The sequence below is a fragment of the Haliotis cracherodii genome, unplaced genomic scaffold (assembly GCF_022045235.1).
Source record: "Haliotis cracherodii isolate W230 unplaced genomic scaffold, xgHalCrac1.p SCAF_3, whole genome shotgun sequence".
Lineage (NCBI taxonomy): Eukaryota > Metazoa > Mollusca > Gastropoda > Lepetellida > Haliotidae > Haliotis > Haliotis cracherodii.
The window spans coordinates 1,480,246-1,497,684 of NW_027266286.1; the positions used below are offsets into that span (position 1 = coordinate 1,480,246).

The 17,439-nt window shown below is 43.1% G+C and overlaps 1 protein-coding gene across 1 annotated transcript; it reads right to left on the minus strand.

Moving 5' to 3' along the window:
* Positions 1-7,183: 7,183 nt before the first annotated feature.
* Positions 7,184-17,291, minus strand: LOC139474236 (proteasomal ATPase-associated factor 1-like). Its single transcript, XM_071257159.1, has 11 exons — positions 17,173-17,291; positions 16,527-16,567; positions 15,781-15,884; positions 14,533-14,634; positions 13,603-13,698; positions 12,869-13,019; positions 12,343-12,537; positions 11,589-11,680; positions 10,659-10,774; positions 8,632-8,714; positions 7,184-8,231 (listed from the first exon to the last, which is right to left on the minus strand). Exons 1-11 carry the CDS (start codon positions 17,226-17,228, stop codon positions 8,071-8,073), a joined length of 1,197 nt encoding a protein of 398 aa, XP_071113260.1. The 5' UTR covers positions 17,229-17,291; the 3' UTR covers positions 7,184-8,070.
* Positions 17,292-17,439: the final 148 nt, after the last annotated feature.

A 17,439-nucleotide genomic window follows, 5' to 3' on the forward strand; every position in this document is an offset into this window, starting at 1 on the left:
CGTTTTTTATTTTGATTAGAATTGGCTGTCTGGTTGTACGCACGAGTAACCTTCTATGTTACAGGTAATTAATCTATTTGAAAAAAACCCACAGGTATTTTCAAAGAGACATATAATTTCAGGCACTACTGAGGACCATATATTTCTGTCTCTGAACATAGCGGGGAGCAAGCCAATGGTGTGTGTGTGTAAGTGTGTGTGTGTGTGTGCGTGCGTGCGTGCGTGCGTGTGTGCGTGCGTGTGCGTGCGTGCGTGCGTGCGTGTGTGTGTGTACGTACGTGCGTGCGTGTGTGTGTGTGTGTTCTGGGGCCTTTTGGGGGATCATTGTTAATTTCACGGGGCAGAATTTATTTCATTACATGATCGAGAACAAGCGGTAACAACACATGTTGAATTGTCAAAGTACAAAGAATACTTTGTAAAGTATTCGCTTTTTTACACATTAATTGTTATTCAACAACAATTATTGAATTGACAACGATATTACACCACTCTATTGAATTATTAAACTACAAAACTAGTCAATCACCAATTTGCATTTTTTTGCAGACAAAGTTACAAAGCGAAAATACTTAAATCATACATTATTCAAGACAATTCAATAATGGACAAAGCGGAGAATGCCTTGCGTCTTACAGAGACCGTTGTCTGAGCGCGTTCCCACAGGAACCACACTGTCGATGGCCAAGTCTTTAGTCCACAGAACAGACTCACCCATATCGACGTACACAACAATTTAATCCTCGCCTGTGAATGCAAGAATACATGTTGATCTGAATAACTCATGATTATTTAACGGAATATCCAGACTGTATTGCATGAAATCAGTGACTACAGCACTGACCGGAAATAAGTGCCAGTATGATTGTGTAACGACATACCCAGATTTTAGTGCATGGGGTGCGATGTCTACAGAACTGATTGGAAATAAGTGCCACGTGTTATATAGCAGTGTATTTTAGTGTTAAACAATGATTGTAACTCTATTACATTGTTTCTGTTGAGATTCGGTAGAGGCTAATTGTATTGTATTTGGACAGTGAGTGAGTGAGTTGGGTTTAACGTCGCTTTTAACAGTATTCAGGTAATATCGTGGAGTGTCAGCTTAATGTAGGAGAAAAGCCCGAAGTGATTCACGTCTCAGACGTTTATCACTTCGGTGAAACCCACAAGCACGGGTGTGGTGCTGACAAACCGTGTAACATAATCGGGGAGAACCGGGATTCGAACCCATAATCATTGGTTTCTGGCGTGCCCAAGGGACGCAACTCTGTACAGCGAATCGCGGCGCCTTAAATGACTGGGCCATCCATGCCCACCTGTATTCGGACAGTGATTAGTTGTCAGGAATGTATTACTGTTTAATGTAAGAAGTTTGGAGGATTAACATACTGAGTCAATTTTGGAATCGACACGTAACAAACGACATACTCACACTGTACAGCACGGAATCAGTGGCTACAGAACTGACCGGAAATCAGAGTCATTTTGATTGTTTTACGTCATATCCGGGCTGCACCGCATCGCTTTAACCACTTCGCTTCAGTCACCGAGACATACATGCATATTTACTACACACGGATACAGGGCCACATTGTCGCCACCTGCCTCTCCAAGGACAAACACCATGAACACGTTCTTGTCAAACCGGTTTTAACAAAATGTTTTTCACTGATGTCATGGTGTCTATAAATGAGAGAAAGACCAGATGTTTGGCCCTTTTCACTTTTCCCAAAGAACGTAAATAGATTACAAAAATCACTCTTTAACACATCCACAGACGCCCTATATTAATATGGGTGGGTGAGTTGGATGTACACCGATTTCAGAATTATTCAAGCCATATCACATAGAGAGACATCACATTGTACCTGGGTGGGGAATCGAACCCGGGCCTTCGGCGAACGAGCCACTGTTAATACCACAGGGCTAATCTACTCAATGCCACTTAACGAGCGTTCGCCGAGTGTATATACTTCGTGTGTTTTACCTCTCGCTTGTGACCCGTGAATATCCGGATAGAGAATAGGTCTTCAGCAACCAATGCTTGCCGTAAAAGGCGACTATGCTTGTAAAAGGTGACTAACGGGATCGGGTGGTCAGGCTCACTGACTCGGTTGATGCGTGGAAACCAATTGCGTAGATCGATGCTCATGATGTCAATCAGTGAATTGTCTGGTCCAGACTCGATTATTTACAAACCGCCGTCATGAAGCTGGCATTATTGCGGCGTTAAACAACAAACAAACAAACCTCTCGCTTGTAAAGGGGCAGTTTGGTTTGTCTACCCAAACGTTGGTAAGGTGTGACATAAGATCGGGGGGTTGGATCTCTCATTCGCCCTGATTATGTTTCTTGCATTGTCAGTACAATGCGTGGGTTTCACCAAAGTGGTAATCGTCGAAGGCCTGCATTACTATATCTTCCCGAGTTGACTGACTCTAATAAAAGTCCAGTTTCCACTTCCCGAACATGGCTGGTATTATGGAGTTAAATTTTGGCAGGACTTACGAGTCTATGCATAGTCCAATCAAAATCGCGAAACGAAATCGACATCCGGTTCGTAAACTGTCGTGCAGATTTCGGTCGATTGCAGGATTTCCAAAGCATCTGCACCGCCAACTCGTTGTCAACAGATATTTTCCAAGTCTTTCATGTTTGTGATCAAGGTGCTCACGTGATTTGATGCACTTCGCGATGTAAGACCCGTTTTATCACAAAATAGATCTTGATTACTGATCAGATCGTCATGACTGGGCGCCGCCATTTTGTTTGAAACAAATGCAAGTGATACGAGAGGTGGAATCTGATTGGTCCATAGGAGAGGCTTAGAAGGGACATAACTCGTGATAGCCACTGGTGGCGCTACGATTGAGCCCAGGAATTCCAGCCTAGTTCGGCAAGGGTGGAAACTGTACTTTTAAAGTAAGTTAACTCCCTTGCCTCGGGGAGATGGCATTACTTCTGGCTTTCTTATTTCCGACTTCTTTTTGTCCTCTGTTTTGTCTTTTATGTACTATACTATACCTGCTTGGGATGTCAGTCAGTACACGATGAGGTCGTTTGCGATGATGCAGTATTGGCCACAGTCGGCTACCCACGAATATCTGTTTAAAACAGATGAGGACGAACCTCCCTTGTGATCAAAGGTTCAACGTCAAGCATAATTTGCTTGACTGTGTAGACTTTACAATTGCAAGGCATTCACATTATCAAACAGTAAATCTGAAAAACCTTTTTTCCCCCGCGAGCGGGCATCTCATTCTAAGCTACTTCAAAGAAATTGGTCTGTATCATAAATTTTAAATATATATTTAAATAAATTTGGTGTGATGCTTTTATGAACAGAGATTATTGAAGGCTCTGCCCAGGAGGTTAAAGTACCTTTAAATGGTTGTCCCCCTGTATAACACGTAATTCCTATCAAAATCCATGTAACTGTCATCAACCAGTGTTTTAAGCCAGCTCATTGCTGAGCAGTTTTTAATATTGGCTAGTATTGTGCGCAACCACTAGTAGATAAAGTGGACGTAGGTCCAGCTGGGAAATCGTGCAAGAAACTGAGGCACCGTCAGTCTCCATGACCCCTAGCGAGGTGGCCTAACTTTGGCTACTGGTGGCTTATAGCCCAGGTTTTAAATAATTGTGGATAATATTGTTATGCCAAAATATATTTGACAAATTTGTTTTAAAATTTGCGATATTAACAGGCGTGCTGAGACAGCGCCCGGGTGCCATGATTTAACCAATACTGTGACAGCAACACACAATGACGGCAGTCCCCACCATTAATAATAAAACCAATAAACCATTAAGGTTGATTTGTCCCAACACTAGTTCGTGACTGGGTGGCAATGTCTTAACTGTACCACGTCCGTCTGTAGACAAGATGACGGGGATGCAGAGCATGAGTATGAGCGACTGTGCTTGTCGCAGGAGGCGACTAACGGCACCGGGTGGTCAGGTTCGCTGACTTGGAGCACTTGACGCATATCATTATCCGAGGCAACAACACTAAAACTCCCTCTGTGAGCACAACATTGTTATTGTCGCACAAGAGATCATATACATACAGACAACAATACACTCACACAGTCAAAAGTGATGTCAGGCCAATTCGTCTACAGTATACATTAAAATAATACTATATTATCACATTTGATGATACTGCTGCGATGTGTTACTGTACAGATATATTCACACTGCTGTACAAAGTTAACTACCCATTAATTCTTCAATAGTCACTGAAGCGAATATTTTTGCAAGAAGTGGCTGCAAGGCAAAATGTCTCTCTTTATATTGTCGTGAATGTCTTATATAAATGCTGGAATTCGTGTCGTTTTTACAAAACATACTTGCTATTTTTCAGAAATATACTCCAAATATATTAACACAATTCACGTTTAACCAAAGATAGAAACACACTCTGATAAAACGGGCGATGCATTTATTTCCCATTCATTTACCGATAATTCCATAGTCTGAAATTATCATCGCCAAACACAGGAGCTACAGGCAGTCAGAGAATATTGGGTAAATGTTAGGTTTTATGGGGGAGGCCAGCACAGGCTTCGTTTCAGCCTTAGTGAGATGTGGAGTTTAATGTGGTTAAACTCGCTTTCAAAAAATCAAGATGCATTTATGTAGCAACGTGTATGCACGTGTGTGTGTGTGTTTTGTGGTGTGTGTGTGTGTTTTGTGGTGTGTGTGTGTGTGTGTGTGTTTCGTGGTGTGTGTGTGTGTTTTGTGGTGTGTGTGTGTGTGTGTGTGTTTCGTGGTGTGTGTGTGTGTGTGTGTGTGTGTGTGTTTCGTGGTGTGTGTGTGTTTTGTGGTGTGTGTGTGTGTGTGTGTGTTTCGTGGTGTGTGTGTGTGTGTGTGTGTTTTGTGGTGTGTGTGTGTGTGTGTGTTTTGTGGTGTGTGTGTGTGTGTGTGTTTCGTGGTGTGTGTGTGTGTTTTGTGGTGTGTGTGTTTTGTGGTGTGTGTGTGTGTGTGTGTGTGTGTGTGTGTGTGTGTGTGTGTGTGTGTGTGTGTGTGTGTGTGTGTGTGTGGTGTTGCTTACAAGTATGGTCCGGACTAATGCTGGTTTTAGAGTCCCCGTCCACTCCCAGCCGACCAGTCCTTGTTTTAAACCCCCGAATGCCGAGTGCCAGGTAGGGAAACAAGTACAATCTTTCAACGCCTTATGGCATGGCGCCGGACCGCAGTCTTCAGCAACCCATACTAGCCGTAAAAGGCGACTATACTGGTTGTAAGAGGCGACTATCGGGATCGGGTGGTCAGGCTCGCTGACTTGGTTGATGCATGTAATCGTACCACAATTGCGTGGATCGATGCTCATGATGTCAATCACTTGATTGTCTGGTCCAGACTCGATTGTTTACAGACCGCTGTCATGTAGCTTGAATACTACGGAGTGTGGCGTTAAACAACAAACAAAGACACACATGGTATGGCGCGGCCGGGAATCAAACCAGTGAGTAACGCTCTCGGGGCAGACGCTCTGCGTGTTCACTGGGCCACAGAGGCAGTTGTCTAACTTGATAAATCAGGATCTGCAACTTTTCCTGGAATCGTTCACTGCACAGATCGATAGACTAAGTCTTGTTGATGTCAGCAAGAAACTGGGATTAGCCCACATAACACATAACAAACGTCGATAGCGCAGGTGGCTCAGTGGTCTCAGACACGGCACTTCCCTGTACAGAGTTATGTCCCTTAGTCACGTCAGGATTTGCTGATCAATGTTCGACTGCAAGATTCGGCCTGGTCATACCAGTAAGAACAATATCCGTGTGCGTGGGTTTCACCAGTCCTGCTTGGCTTACCTCTCACATGCATCTGACAAGTTTGATGTTGGGTGGTGAGTGAGCAAGGTTTGTTTGGTGAGAGGGAGTTCAGTGACTGCTGGAGGGAGGGAGGTAGGGTGGTGTAATGCCCTGATCACTGCGGCCTCCCAAGTATCAAGGTAACGCCCCCGTAAACAGTAAACAACGTGTTTACCTGGGACGAAGTGGAGACTGAATTGTGAAGGTGGATGTGTGCTGGCGTTACGCCTCACTACGTGCACTCTGCCTTTCTTCTGTTGCTGCACATGTATGGAAAAACATTTGTGGGACGAGTTCAAGCGTTGAACGGTTTTCTCCGGAAGTACCTGTTTGCAAGGAATGAAAGTGTTCTCGGGGCGGACCTTTTTCTCAGGAATGACAGTATTCTCGGGGAGGACCTTATTCTCAGGAATGACAGTATTCTCGGGGAGGACCTTATTCTCAGGAATGACAGTATTCTCGGGAGGACCTTATTCTCAGGAATGACAGTATTCTCGGGAGGACCTTATTCTCAGGAATGACAGTATTCTCGGGGAGGACCTTATTCTCAGGAATGACAGTATTCTCGGGGAGGACCTTATTCTCAGGAATGACAGTATTCTCGGGGAGGACCTTATTCTCAGGAATGACAGTATTCTCGGGGAGGATCTTATTCTCAGGAATGACAGTATTCTCGGGGAGGACCTTATTCTCAGGAATGACAGTATTCTCGGGGAGGACCTTATTCTCAGGAATGACAGTATTCTCGGGGAGGACCTTATTCTCAGGAATGACAGTATTCTCGGGGAGGACCTTATTCTCAGGAATGACAGTATTCTCGGGAGTTTAAATGAACAGGGGTTGGTGAGTGAGTAGGGGTTGGTGAGTGAGTGAGTTAGGTTTAACGCTGCGTTTAACGTGTGCGTGTGCGTGCGTGTGCGTGTGTGTGTGTGTGTGGTGTTGCTTACAAGTATGGTCCGTGTTAGATGTAAGTGGGCAAGTATGGTGGTGAGTTAGTAGTTGGGTGAGTGAGTTGTGTTTGAAGCTAGCTGTTTTTAACAGTATTCTAGTCACTGTGTCAGCTTAATCTAGGAGGAAAGCCCCAAGTGATGACGTTTACCACTTCTGTGAAACCCACGAGCAGGGGTATGGTGCTGACAAACCTAGAAACATAATCGGGGCGAAACGGGATTCGAACCCGCAATCGCAGGTTTCTGGCGTGACCAAGGGACGTAACTCTGCACAGCGAAATGCGGCACCTTAGACGACTGGGCCACCTGTGCCCCCCAGTAAGCCAGTAAGTGGGTTGGGTGAGAGGTGGTGCATGGTTGGATGATATGGAAGTATACAAGAACACAACTTCATATTCCATATAGCAATCTGTATTCAGTAAAACAGTGTTCAACTTACAAATGCTGCAACTTACAACAAGAGACAATAACAATGAGAAGGTGACAAAGATCTGCCTCCTGACATGCACGTATATACAGTGGTACAACAAGGATGTTGTTGACAGATGTACACTTCTTGAGATAAAACTGTCTTGGATGTGAAACCTGTGATGGACTTACCAAGATGGTTGTCAGAAATGGAACAGGTGTATTGAACTTGCAATGTGCATATAACAAGTTCTGATTAACAGTAAGGTATTTAGAATTAGAATTAAAGTTTAGGAGGCTATATAGTTAGAAGCATGTCATCTGGGAACAGGGTCACATTTGTACTGTCACAGGTCTTAATGACCTGTCTTCAGATGGAAGACCTGCTGTTTCTACTCAGGCCTAAAGAAGGCTTATGTCAGCAAAGCTACCTCCAAAAACCCAGTACCCCCAAAACCTTTTTCACTTTGTTACATTAATAACACAGGGCCGCTATCTGGTATTGATCACATGACATCTGAAGGCTCCATGCTGAAATGAATATTGCTTTTCGCCGCATCAGCAATATTACTGCTATTCATGGCGAGAACCAGTCAATAAAAACTCCAGCATCCATAAATAAATACACTCAAACTTGGTGTCAGTACTGAAATGAAAGAATGCTGTCTGGCATGTAACATTTGTTTCTTTTTGACAAAGTCTTCATGAATGGAACCTTGGGTAATAGATGAGACGTCTCTGCTGCGCTGTCTTGCACGTTCTTCTTGTCAACATCAGCAGCAGCAGACAGAACTCATCCAGAACATCATTGCACACCCCTCTGTCCAAAGTTACTATCCTGATAATTCTCTCTGGTCGGGGATAAGAATTGGTGAAGATGATTCAGGTCAGACATGGAGCAGACTGTAGCGCCGGATGGCACCATCTCGGCAGGAGGTGTACACGTGGGAACCGTCACACGCCGTCCCGTACACGGGGTCGCAGTCCGCACCTGTCAACTCAACCCGCGTCTCCTGACGCTCGTCCACAAAGAAGCAGGAACCATCTCCTGGAAGTCAATGTCAGTCAACTCAATATCCTTTAGGAGGAAATCACAGATCTATGGGACCTGTCATGCTTCAGATTGGATGGCGCTTAATTGAATTTTGAACTGAAAGTTGTGAATTGTCACCAAAAGGAGCTGTTGTTATGGTGATTTGCAGCCACTGATTGACCAATTGCAATGGAGTATTTACAAAGTCAGGTTAGAATAACTATTTATTAACCACCTATGCATGCTTGCCTTGTTTTTTTACCGAAATTGTCTTTCTGTCCTTATTCAAATGTGGGCTGTTGTTGAAGAAGGGACAAACATATCTCGTAACATCTTGGAACATTTCCACATTTCTATTCAAGTTTTAAAGTAATAAAAGGTGGTGTTTAACTGTTGTAAGGATTGACCAGTGTACCTGTTGATGCAAAGAATCCTTGTTTGTGTGGCAGCAGAGACAAGATGGCCGACCGAGACTCCTGCCATTCCTTCACTGGCACCCTGACAAAAATAATACTGTCACATGTCAACTAAAGCTCAATAGAATGTCAATACAACATCAATACAATGTCAATATGTCAGTTGTGTCTGTCTGCACCAATATCAAGTAGTTATATGTACATCAATATAACGACAGTTATGTCAGCACCAACTTGAATTGTTTACATTGTTAGTTGAGCTACCCTACCAAATGTGGCGTCAAGAAGGCTTTAAGACACATTGTTCCAACCCTAGACTGCAGACTTTTTCTTGTAAAGGCTCGTGATAAAACATGCAAATGAGGTCCCCAAGCAAGAACTATTTTCAAGATCCATACATCAATGGGATGCCTTGTTTCTCAATGAACTGTTGACTAACATTCCCATGTGCCACCAAACCTTGGGGGCAAACACAAAATATTTCCCGTATTTTAATAACGATGACTCCCTGACTAGCATCTGACCTTGGAAATGTCGGACAAGACCATTTTACGAACAGGCTGGTAAAGTTTGGTATTTCCCGCATATTCTCACATCCCCACGTCAATCATCTGTACCTTTTCTCCTTATACTGATTGTCATATCTCTCCCAAGGACATAGTCACCAAAACATGCTTTTCATCTTGTAGACATTTACAGTTCGGCAGGGAGAGCAAAAAACAGGAATTTGTGGATAATTTTTTTTTATCGCTGGATTTGTTACACAATATATCTATTTTTGTATCTAAAACACATCGATCATCTTTAAGCATCTTAGTTAACACTGAATAAAATACTAATAACTGTTTATATACAGTTTTTGGTAGACATGTTACCTATACCTTTGATTAATACATTTTCAAATGAAACAATATCATTACAAAAAGACATATTCTAGTTAGTTGAAGGGAAAGCAATAGTGATATGCACCAGAAGTAGTCCTATATTCCACACAATTAGCAAGGTAGAGATGTCTTCATGTTTCAGCAGCCATCTTGAATATTTCAAAACTGAAGTTCTGATTTCATGGTTGAATAAAAGACATGTGATCGTTTATCTATGAGTGAATGCCAATTTTCTTAAGCACAATCAACTTGTACTAGTCTGGATTTTATAGTGCTTCTGCTAAGATACTGCGCCGCAGTTTAACATGAATGCCCCACTCAGACACAGTATACTGACTCTGAGACGACCAGTCCTTGTTTTAGCCCCTTAATTCCAAGGACAAGGCAGGGCAATGACAAATACCATCATTTAACACATTTTGGTATGACACAGCCGGGGATTGAACCCAGACCTTCCTCTCTCTGGGCAGATGCTCTCCCACTTGAACATGGAGGAGCCGATACGGGTGACCCAGTCGCCTAAGGCGCCGCGATTCGCTGTGCAGAGTTGCGTCTCTTGGGCACGCCAGAAACCTATGAGTGTGGGTTCGAATCCCGGTTCGCCCCGATTAATAGGTTTGTCAGCACCATACCCATGCTTGTGGGTTTCACCGGAGTGGTAAACGTCAGAGACCTGCATCACTTCGGGCTTTCCTCCCACATTAAGCTGGCACTCTGCGATATAACTGGAATACTGTTAAAAGCTGCGTTATGAACTGAACATGGAGGAGGTCAAAGACACAAGAAGGCACTGTCAATGTCAAGGTGACCTGAAAATACTACAGGATAACATAAGGGCTCATCTGTGCATCACAATGTGCAGGTCCCTGACTAAGTACTGTGGCTTACAGAATTGACACATTGCATCTGCAGCATTACATCCCTGGCCAGGCAATCATTTACACAGCTGCTGCAGTCAGTTATCAAATCGATGAAGTCGGACTACCTGATCACATGTTGTACAACCCTACCCATCCACTCCGCTAACATGATGCAGTTGTTCACGGTAGTACATTCAGATGCAGTGGAACGATTGTGACACATGGCTAGTCTTGTTTACTGGTGACTGTATGTTCAACATGTCAAGAGTTGTCTCCCTTTACCTGACGTTTCTGATATCCACAACGGTCAAGTGGCCATCCTGTGTCCCACATACCGCCTGGACGTCCGACAGGAAGGTGACAACGTTGACCGCAGAGTGACAGTCAAGTTCAAATATCTGGACACAAATAAAACTTGGGTTAACAAAGGGCAGGTCAATATTGACTGATTGATATACCGGGGTAGTGATATATTGATTGACATATTAATTGATATATTAATTGATATATTGATTGATATATTGATTGATATATCACTGAGGGATCACTGAAACATGAAACTGCTGATTATTTTTGCGTCCATCCTTGGTAGTCCAGGGTATTATATCTACATTCAATAACGATACCCTGGAACCATTCACCACCACAGCTTTGGTTAGAGCCCAAGCTGAATGACACAAAATATGGCCGTCCAATAAAATTACACAAAAGAAAATCTGTGCCAAGTCGGCATGATCAGTGATAAGAGAGAAGCAGATGGTGACGTCACTTCCGAAATGATGCTGATGGCAATGGATCCAGCGTTTTATCAAAATATAATAGAGATATAATGCATTGGATAATTGATAATGCATTACGGCGATTCATTGACTAAAGATTTGTACACAAGACTTAAAAAAAGTAAAAGAATTGGTTCTCAGGCAATGTTTTTTGAAAATACAGAGCGGGCGGGCGGTGTCTTTTTATTTTTGGGGGGTTATTCAAACTAGCATGTAACCAAAAAAAGTTGGAAAAACTTTGAATATTTAAGGATATTTTTGTTGTTTTTTTTAAATGGAGATGAAAACGAAAGTGCTGCGAACTTTATGATGATGCGGGCTGTGCCTGAGAACCAAGACTATTATTTTCTTTAGCCCAACATGCACTGATATAGAACCAGAGCCCAACGTGGTGATACTGCAGAGTGCCAGCCTGCCTCGTGAAGTCACTCACCTTCTGACGACTTCGTAGCCCGTAGCCCTGCAGTGTCGCATTCTCACATCCCAGCAGCAGCATCCTGCCTTCTGTTGACACCTCTCTCTCACCTGGGGCGGGGACAAGATTAAAATATACAGGAAGTCTTCAACAGGAAGAAATATACACACAGTATGAAAACATGCAAATAATCTTCGATTTTAATGGAAATATTTTTTACTGGTATAACTGGGTAACACAACTTACTGGGTAACATCACTCACTGGGTAACATCACTTACTGGGTAACATCACTCACTGGGTAACATCACTTACTGGGTAACATCACTCACTGGGTAACATCACTCACTGGGTAACATCACTCACTGGGTAACATCACTTACTGGGTAACACTACTCACTGGGTAACATCACTCACTGGGTAACATCACTCACTGGGTAACATCACTTACTGGGTAACATCACTCACTGGGTAACATCACTCACTGGGTAACATCACTCACTGGGTAACATCACTCACTGGGTAACACCACTCACTGGGTAACATCACTCACTGGGTAACATCACTTACTGGGTAACATCACTTACTGGGTAACATCACTTACTGGTAACATCACTTACTGGGTAACATCACTTACTGGATAACATCACTTACTGGGTAACATCACTTACTGGGTAACATCACTAACTGGGTAACATCACTTACTGGGTAACATCACTCACTGGGTAACATCACTTACTGGGTAACATCACTTACTGGATAACATCACTTACTGGGAGGGTTGTCAGGTGCACCAAGGTCAATGGAGTTTTCTGTCACCTCCACGGCACAGCTGTTGACGATGCCGCCACAGTCCTTGAAAGTTGTCAACACCGAACTCTGACCTACATCCCATAGTTTGGCGGTGCCGTCCCTGCCACAAGACACAATGTTCCGACCTCGGTCGACCACCGCTGTCTCCAGGATACCTGCACGAGACAGTGGCCATCTTGTCAGTTGTTGTAATTTCAACATGGACACTGGCACCTGATATTTTGACATATTTCTCCTAAAAGCTCAAGCAAGTTATAATTCTATTTAATTCTTATTATATTGGAAATTAGGATGACGAAAATAAAAGCCAGAGGATTAAGTATCTTACTTGATATTTTAAGTATATTTGCAACATAAACATCAAATTATGATTTATCTTAAACTAAACTCAGAAAGTTGCAATAGGCAAAAAGACCCACAAGAATGCTATTGATATAAAATACATTCAAGTAAATGGCCAAATGACAACACAATGAGTGGCAGCACCTGCTGTATGTCCCCGGAGCGTTGCCGCACACTTCCCCGTCTCCACCGACCATATCTTCATCTGCATGTCCGCGCCACCGCTCAGGAGGACCACCCCCGAGGGGAAGAACTGACACGTGTACACGTCCCCCATGTGACCCTCGAGTCTCCGCTGAAAGCAACAAACACAGAGAGGATTTACAAAACTGGAAACAAAATTTGAAAATAAGATGAACTGGTTATACAGGACTGTTAAAGTCATGAGGACGTTAAATATCTGTAACTACCCGTTAAGATCTGGGTTAGAATAGATCTTCAGCAACCTATGCTTGCCGTAAGAGGCGACTAACGTGATAGGGTGGTCAAGCCCGCTGATGTATGTCATCATATCAATAATTGTGAAGATCGAAGCTCATGATACCAATCACTGGACTGTCTTGTCCGTACTCGATTATTTACAGACCCCATCATATAGCTGGAATATTACTGAATGCGGCATTAAACAAGAAACAAAAAAATACCAAACCTATCTGTAACCATGGTCACCAGACATGAATCAAGCCAGACTTCAAATACTTATTTCCTTGCTCATCAGTGAATAATGCTAAAGCTTCATGCCATGTCTCTAGCAGCTGTGCCAACCGACATTGTGTATTATCACCCACTGAGTACTGACAAAATGTCATGACAACCCTACAAGTACTTGATGATTGTAAATAACCTGCTGCCTTCGCACTTTATCTTGGTGTACATACCCTCACTTCTCCATCACTAGTCTGCCACACCAGCAGCTTGTTCTCACTGTCACATGACACACCCAGACCACCGGCCGTCACGTCAATACACGGGACCTGGGAATAAACAAGCAACTGTCACATGACACACCCTGACAACCGGCCGTCACGTCAATACACGGGACCTGGGAATAAACAAGCAACTGTCACATGACACACCCTGACAACCGGCCGTCACGTCAACACACGGGACCTGGGAATAAACAAGCAACTGTCACATAACATATCCCGACAACCGGCCATCATGTTGACACAAGGGACCTGGGAATAAACAAGTAACTGTCACATGACACACCCATATCACCGGCCGCCATGTCAACACACGGGACCTGGGAATAAACAAGTAACTGTCACATGACACACCCATATCACCGGCCGCCATGTCAACACACGGGATCTGGGAATAAACAAGTAACTGTCACATGACACACCCATATCACCGGCCGCCATGTCAACACACGGGATCTGGGAATAAACAAGTAACTGTCACATCGACACCTGGGATCTGGGAATAACTTGCTGCTGTAGCACCAAGCAGTCATCTGCATCTTATACTCGGGTACAGCTGGGATAGTTGTGACGATGTCTTGGCCTATGATGTTGTGTGAGCAACCCCCCAGCTCTGACAGGGCTCCAGACACTGAAGCAGCACATGGAGATCAGTCAACATGAAGCATTCTTTACCGTGACAGTTATAACACCTTCAGTGTTTGCACAGTGGTCATAACAGCGGTAGTCCACTTGTCCTTATAATGATAACATATAGCAAAACCCTTAAAAGTGGCAACTTTCTACTAGTCCTGATGATACCTTAACTACTGGGCAGTTTGGCAAGGACTACAGGACTAGTGCCAGTTTCTAACACTGAAAAACTGTAACCAATATACCCACACTTTTGTTCTGTTTATGTATGGCTGAGAATGAGATCTGTGGGGCCACAAACTTCCTGGTGAGACTGCCGAGCTCCCCGCTGTATCTGGCCGTCAGTGTGTACTGGAACAACACCCAGAGGGAAAACATGTCAGGTTACACAGGACATCAACCAGCACTGTAACCTGTAGAGTCTACCAGTTAGAACAGTGCTAACATACCACATCCCTTCACCTGTGTGAAACTGGTCCTTACATATGATCAACAGTCAGACTGACTCAAGCTTGTACATGTCGTAGGCTAAAGCTAATGTGTATTTGTGATTGTAGAATGAGTATTGTCTATATTAAACAGATTTTAATTGAAGTTTGAGGAAACCATTAATGTATTTTAAGAACAAATGATATCACTGCATTGTTTGATAGGCATTACTTAGAAGTTGACGGATGACAAAGTAGACACAATTGATGGATAATGCCTTTGCAGTATTGAAGAAGTTGTTATCCATAAATTGTGTCTACTTTGATATCACTGCAATATACAAATAAAATAATTGACAATAAAAATCACATATTTACATCAAATTTTAGCAACTGTAGCCCAACTATCAACATGATCAGAGTGAGTGAGTGAGTGAGTATTGTTTTACGCCGCTTTTAGCAATATTCCGGCAATATCACCGCGGGGGACACCAGAAATGGGCTTCACACATTGTACCAATGTCGGGAATCGAACCCGGGTCTTCGGCGTGACAAGCGAACGCTTAAACCACTAGGCTACCCGACCGCCCCTAACATGATCAGAAGACACTGTGATTCTGTGTGATAACCATGATAAATGGCCGGTTGTTCCCTCAGTCTCAGTCATCCAGCATACAACAAGATGACCAAGCTGTGTCCTCATCAATATCAGTGGGAAGAAGTCAGTCAGTGAGTTGATTTAGCGCTGCTTTAAACAGTATGCTAGGCATAGCATCACTTGCCAGCTTGATGTGGAAGTAATGCCCAAAGTGATGCAGGTCTAGGATATTACCACTTTGGTGAAACCCAGGAGTGGGGGTATGTAGCTGGGAAATCTTAAAATATAACCAGGGCAAATCTGGAATTCAAACCAGGGATCATTGATATCTGTTACGCCTATAACAGACACAACTTTGCACAGTGGTGCCTTTGATGAATAGCCCCCTGCCATTAGTATTACAACGATAATTGAACAGATCTCCTAAAATGTTAACAGATCCTGTATGTGCTGACTGCGTTGTCAACCTACCTTGGTGATGTTCTGTACAGAGAAGCCGTCGGTACCAGTGACCTCCGGAACCCCTTCCCGGGACATACCCTGGGTGTCCAGATGGCCATGCACACTGGGGCAGTCTAAAACAGACAACTCAGTGTAGTAGATAAAACAATTGCATATATTACAACCATTACATAAAATGATAGTGCATCAGTAGATTGCGAAATTTTCTTACCGACAGTTCCATTTGGAAAAGCTTGCTCAACAAACGAACTCAAATACCAATAGATTCCAAGTGAAAAGCACATTGTGCCTAGTCAATGTATCTTAACCATAGGTGACTGATGATTAATAGTGCCTTTATTACAATGCTAGGTTTGGCAAACAAAACTGGCTTCCTGGAGAGGGAGCTGCAAGAAGACTCACACAGGTATACTACCATTCAATTAGTCTTAAATGTTAGAAAATTGTTATGAAACAGATTGATATACCCAAATGTCAATAAACAGGTAGGTAAAAAAATTGAATACTCTCTAAAAATTGTGGACACCCAATCAAAATCAATCTTCTGGGTAAAATACCCAAATAACCAAATGCTTATCGAGAGCTCTGGGGTATGACAACATGAAGTTGTCCACCCATGTTGTCACCACTTATGACCAACTCGGGATCAGTTTCAACCTGGAATCTCCATGGTTTTCTTCATTGCGTGATACATGCGGGAGTAATAATGAAGTGTACCAGTGCATGTATGTGTGAAAAGAAAATCTCCCACTCACTTGTACCCTTGTAGGTTATCCATGCTCGACCTTTCTCTTCTCTGAAAACACAATATTTCATCAAATGTACTTCTGCATAAAAATCAATTATCAATTGGCTATACATGGAAATGTGTATATTTTAATTGTTTTCCATAAGACTACACATGCCAGAATAGATGAGCTGTAGTACTGCAAATTAACCCCTGCTATATACACTTATCTTCCCGGGACAAGGGAGTTAACTGACAATAACAGTCCAGTTTCCACCCATGTTTCCCTTAAACTATAACACCACCACCAGTTTCCATGCTTGCCGAACTAGAGTGGAATTTCTGAATTATAATTTGTCTGGACTAATGCATCTATAGCGATCTCGGTCCAGTGGCAGAGCGTCGGCTAGCCTAATTAATGCAGGCCGAGCACCCACAGCGCTAATTGTATCTGAAAAAGTGCGCCCGGTAAAGTGCAGTACTCCCAGAGCTAGCTACAATTGATGAATGGCCTCCAACATATTGCCACAGGTAGCAACGACTTGCTAACATAGTTTGAAATAACCTACACTACTGACATTTCACATGTGTAACACTACACATATGAGAAAGATGCGTTCATTCAAAAATATTACGAGAGGGCACAAGTAGATGTTGCTTTACCACGTACTTACCTCAAAGAATACTGCCAGTCACTTTGCAATATCATTCGCTCCATGGGCGCAGCCATTTTGCAGGAAACTGACACGAAAAGGAATGATTTGCGACACAAACAAATTATTTCATTTCTTTTCAGAAACCCTTATTTTCAAATAACCAAACCTGATTATGATGACAAAAATCACATCGAAACAAAGAGCCTCTAATTCCTTTAGAATGACCGCTGAGTAAACTTTATTGTTGTACCAACAGCCACAAATGAGTAGCCTACAAAATTACAA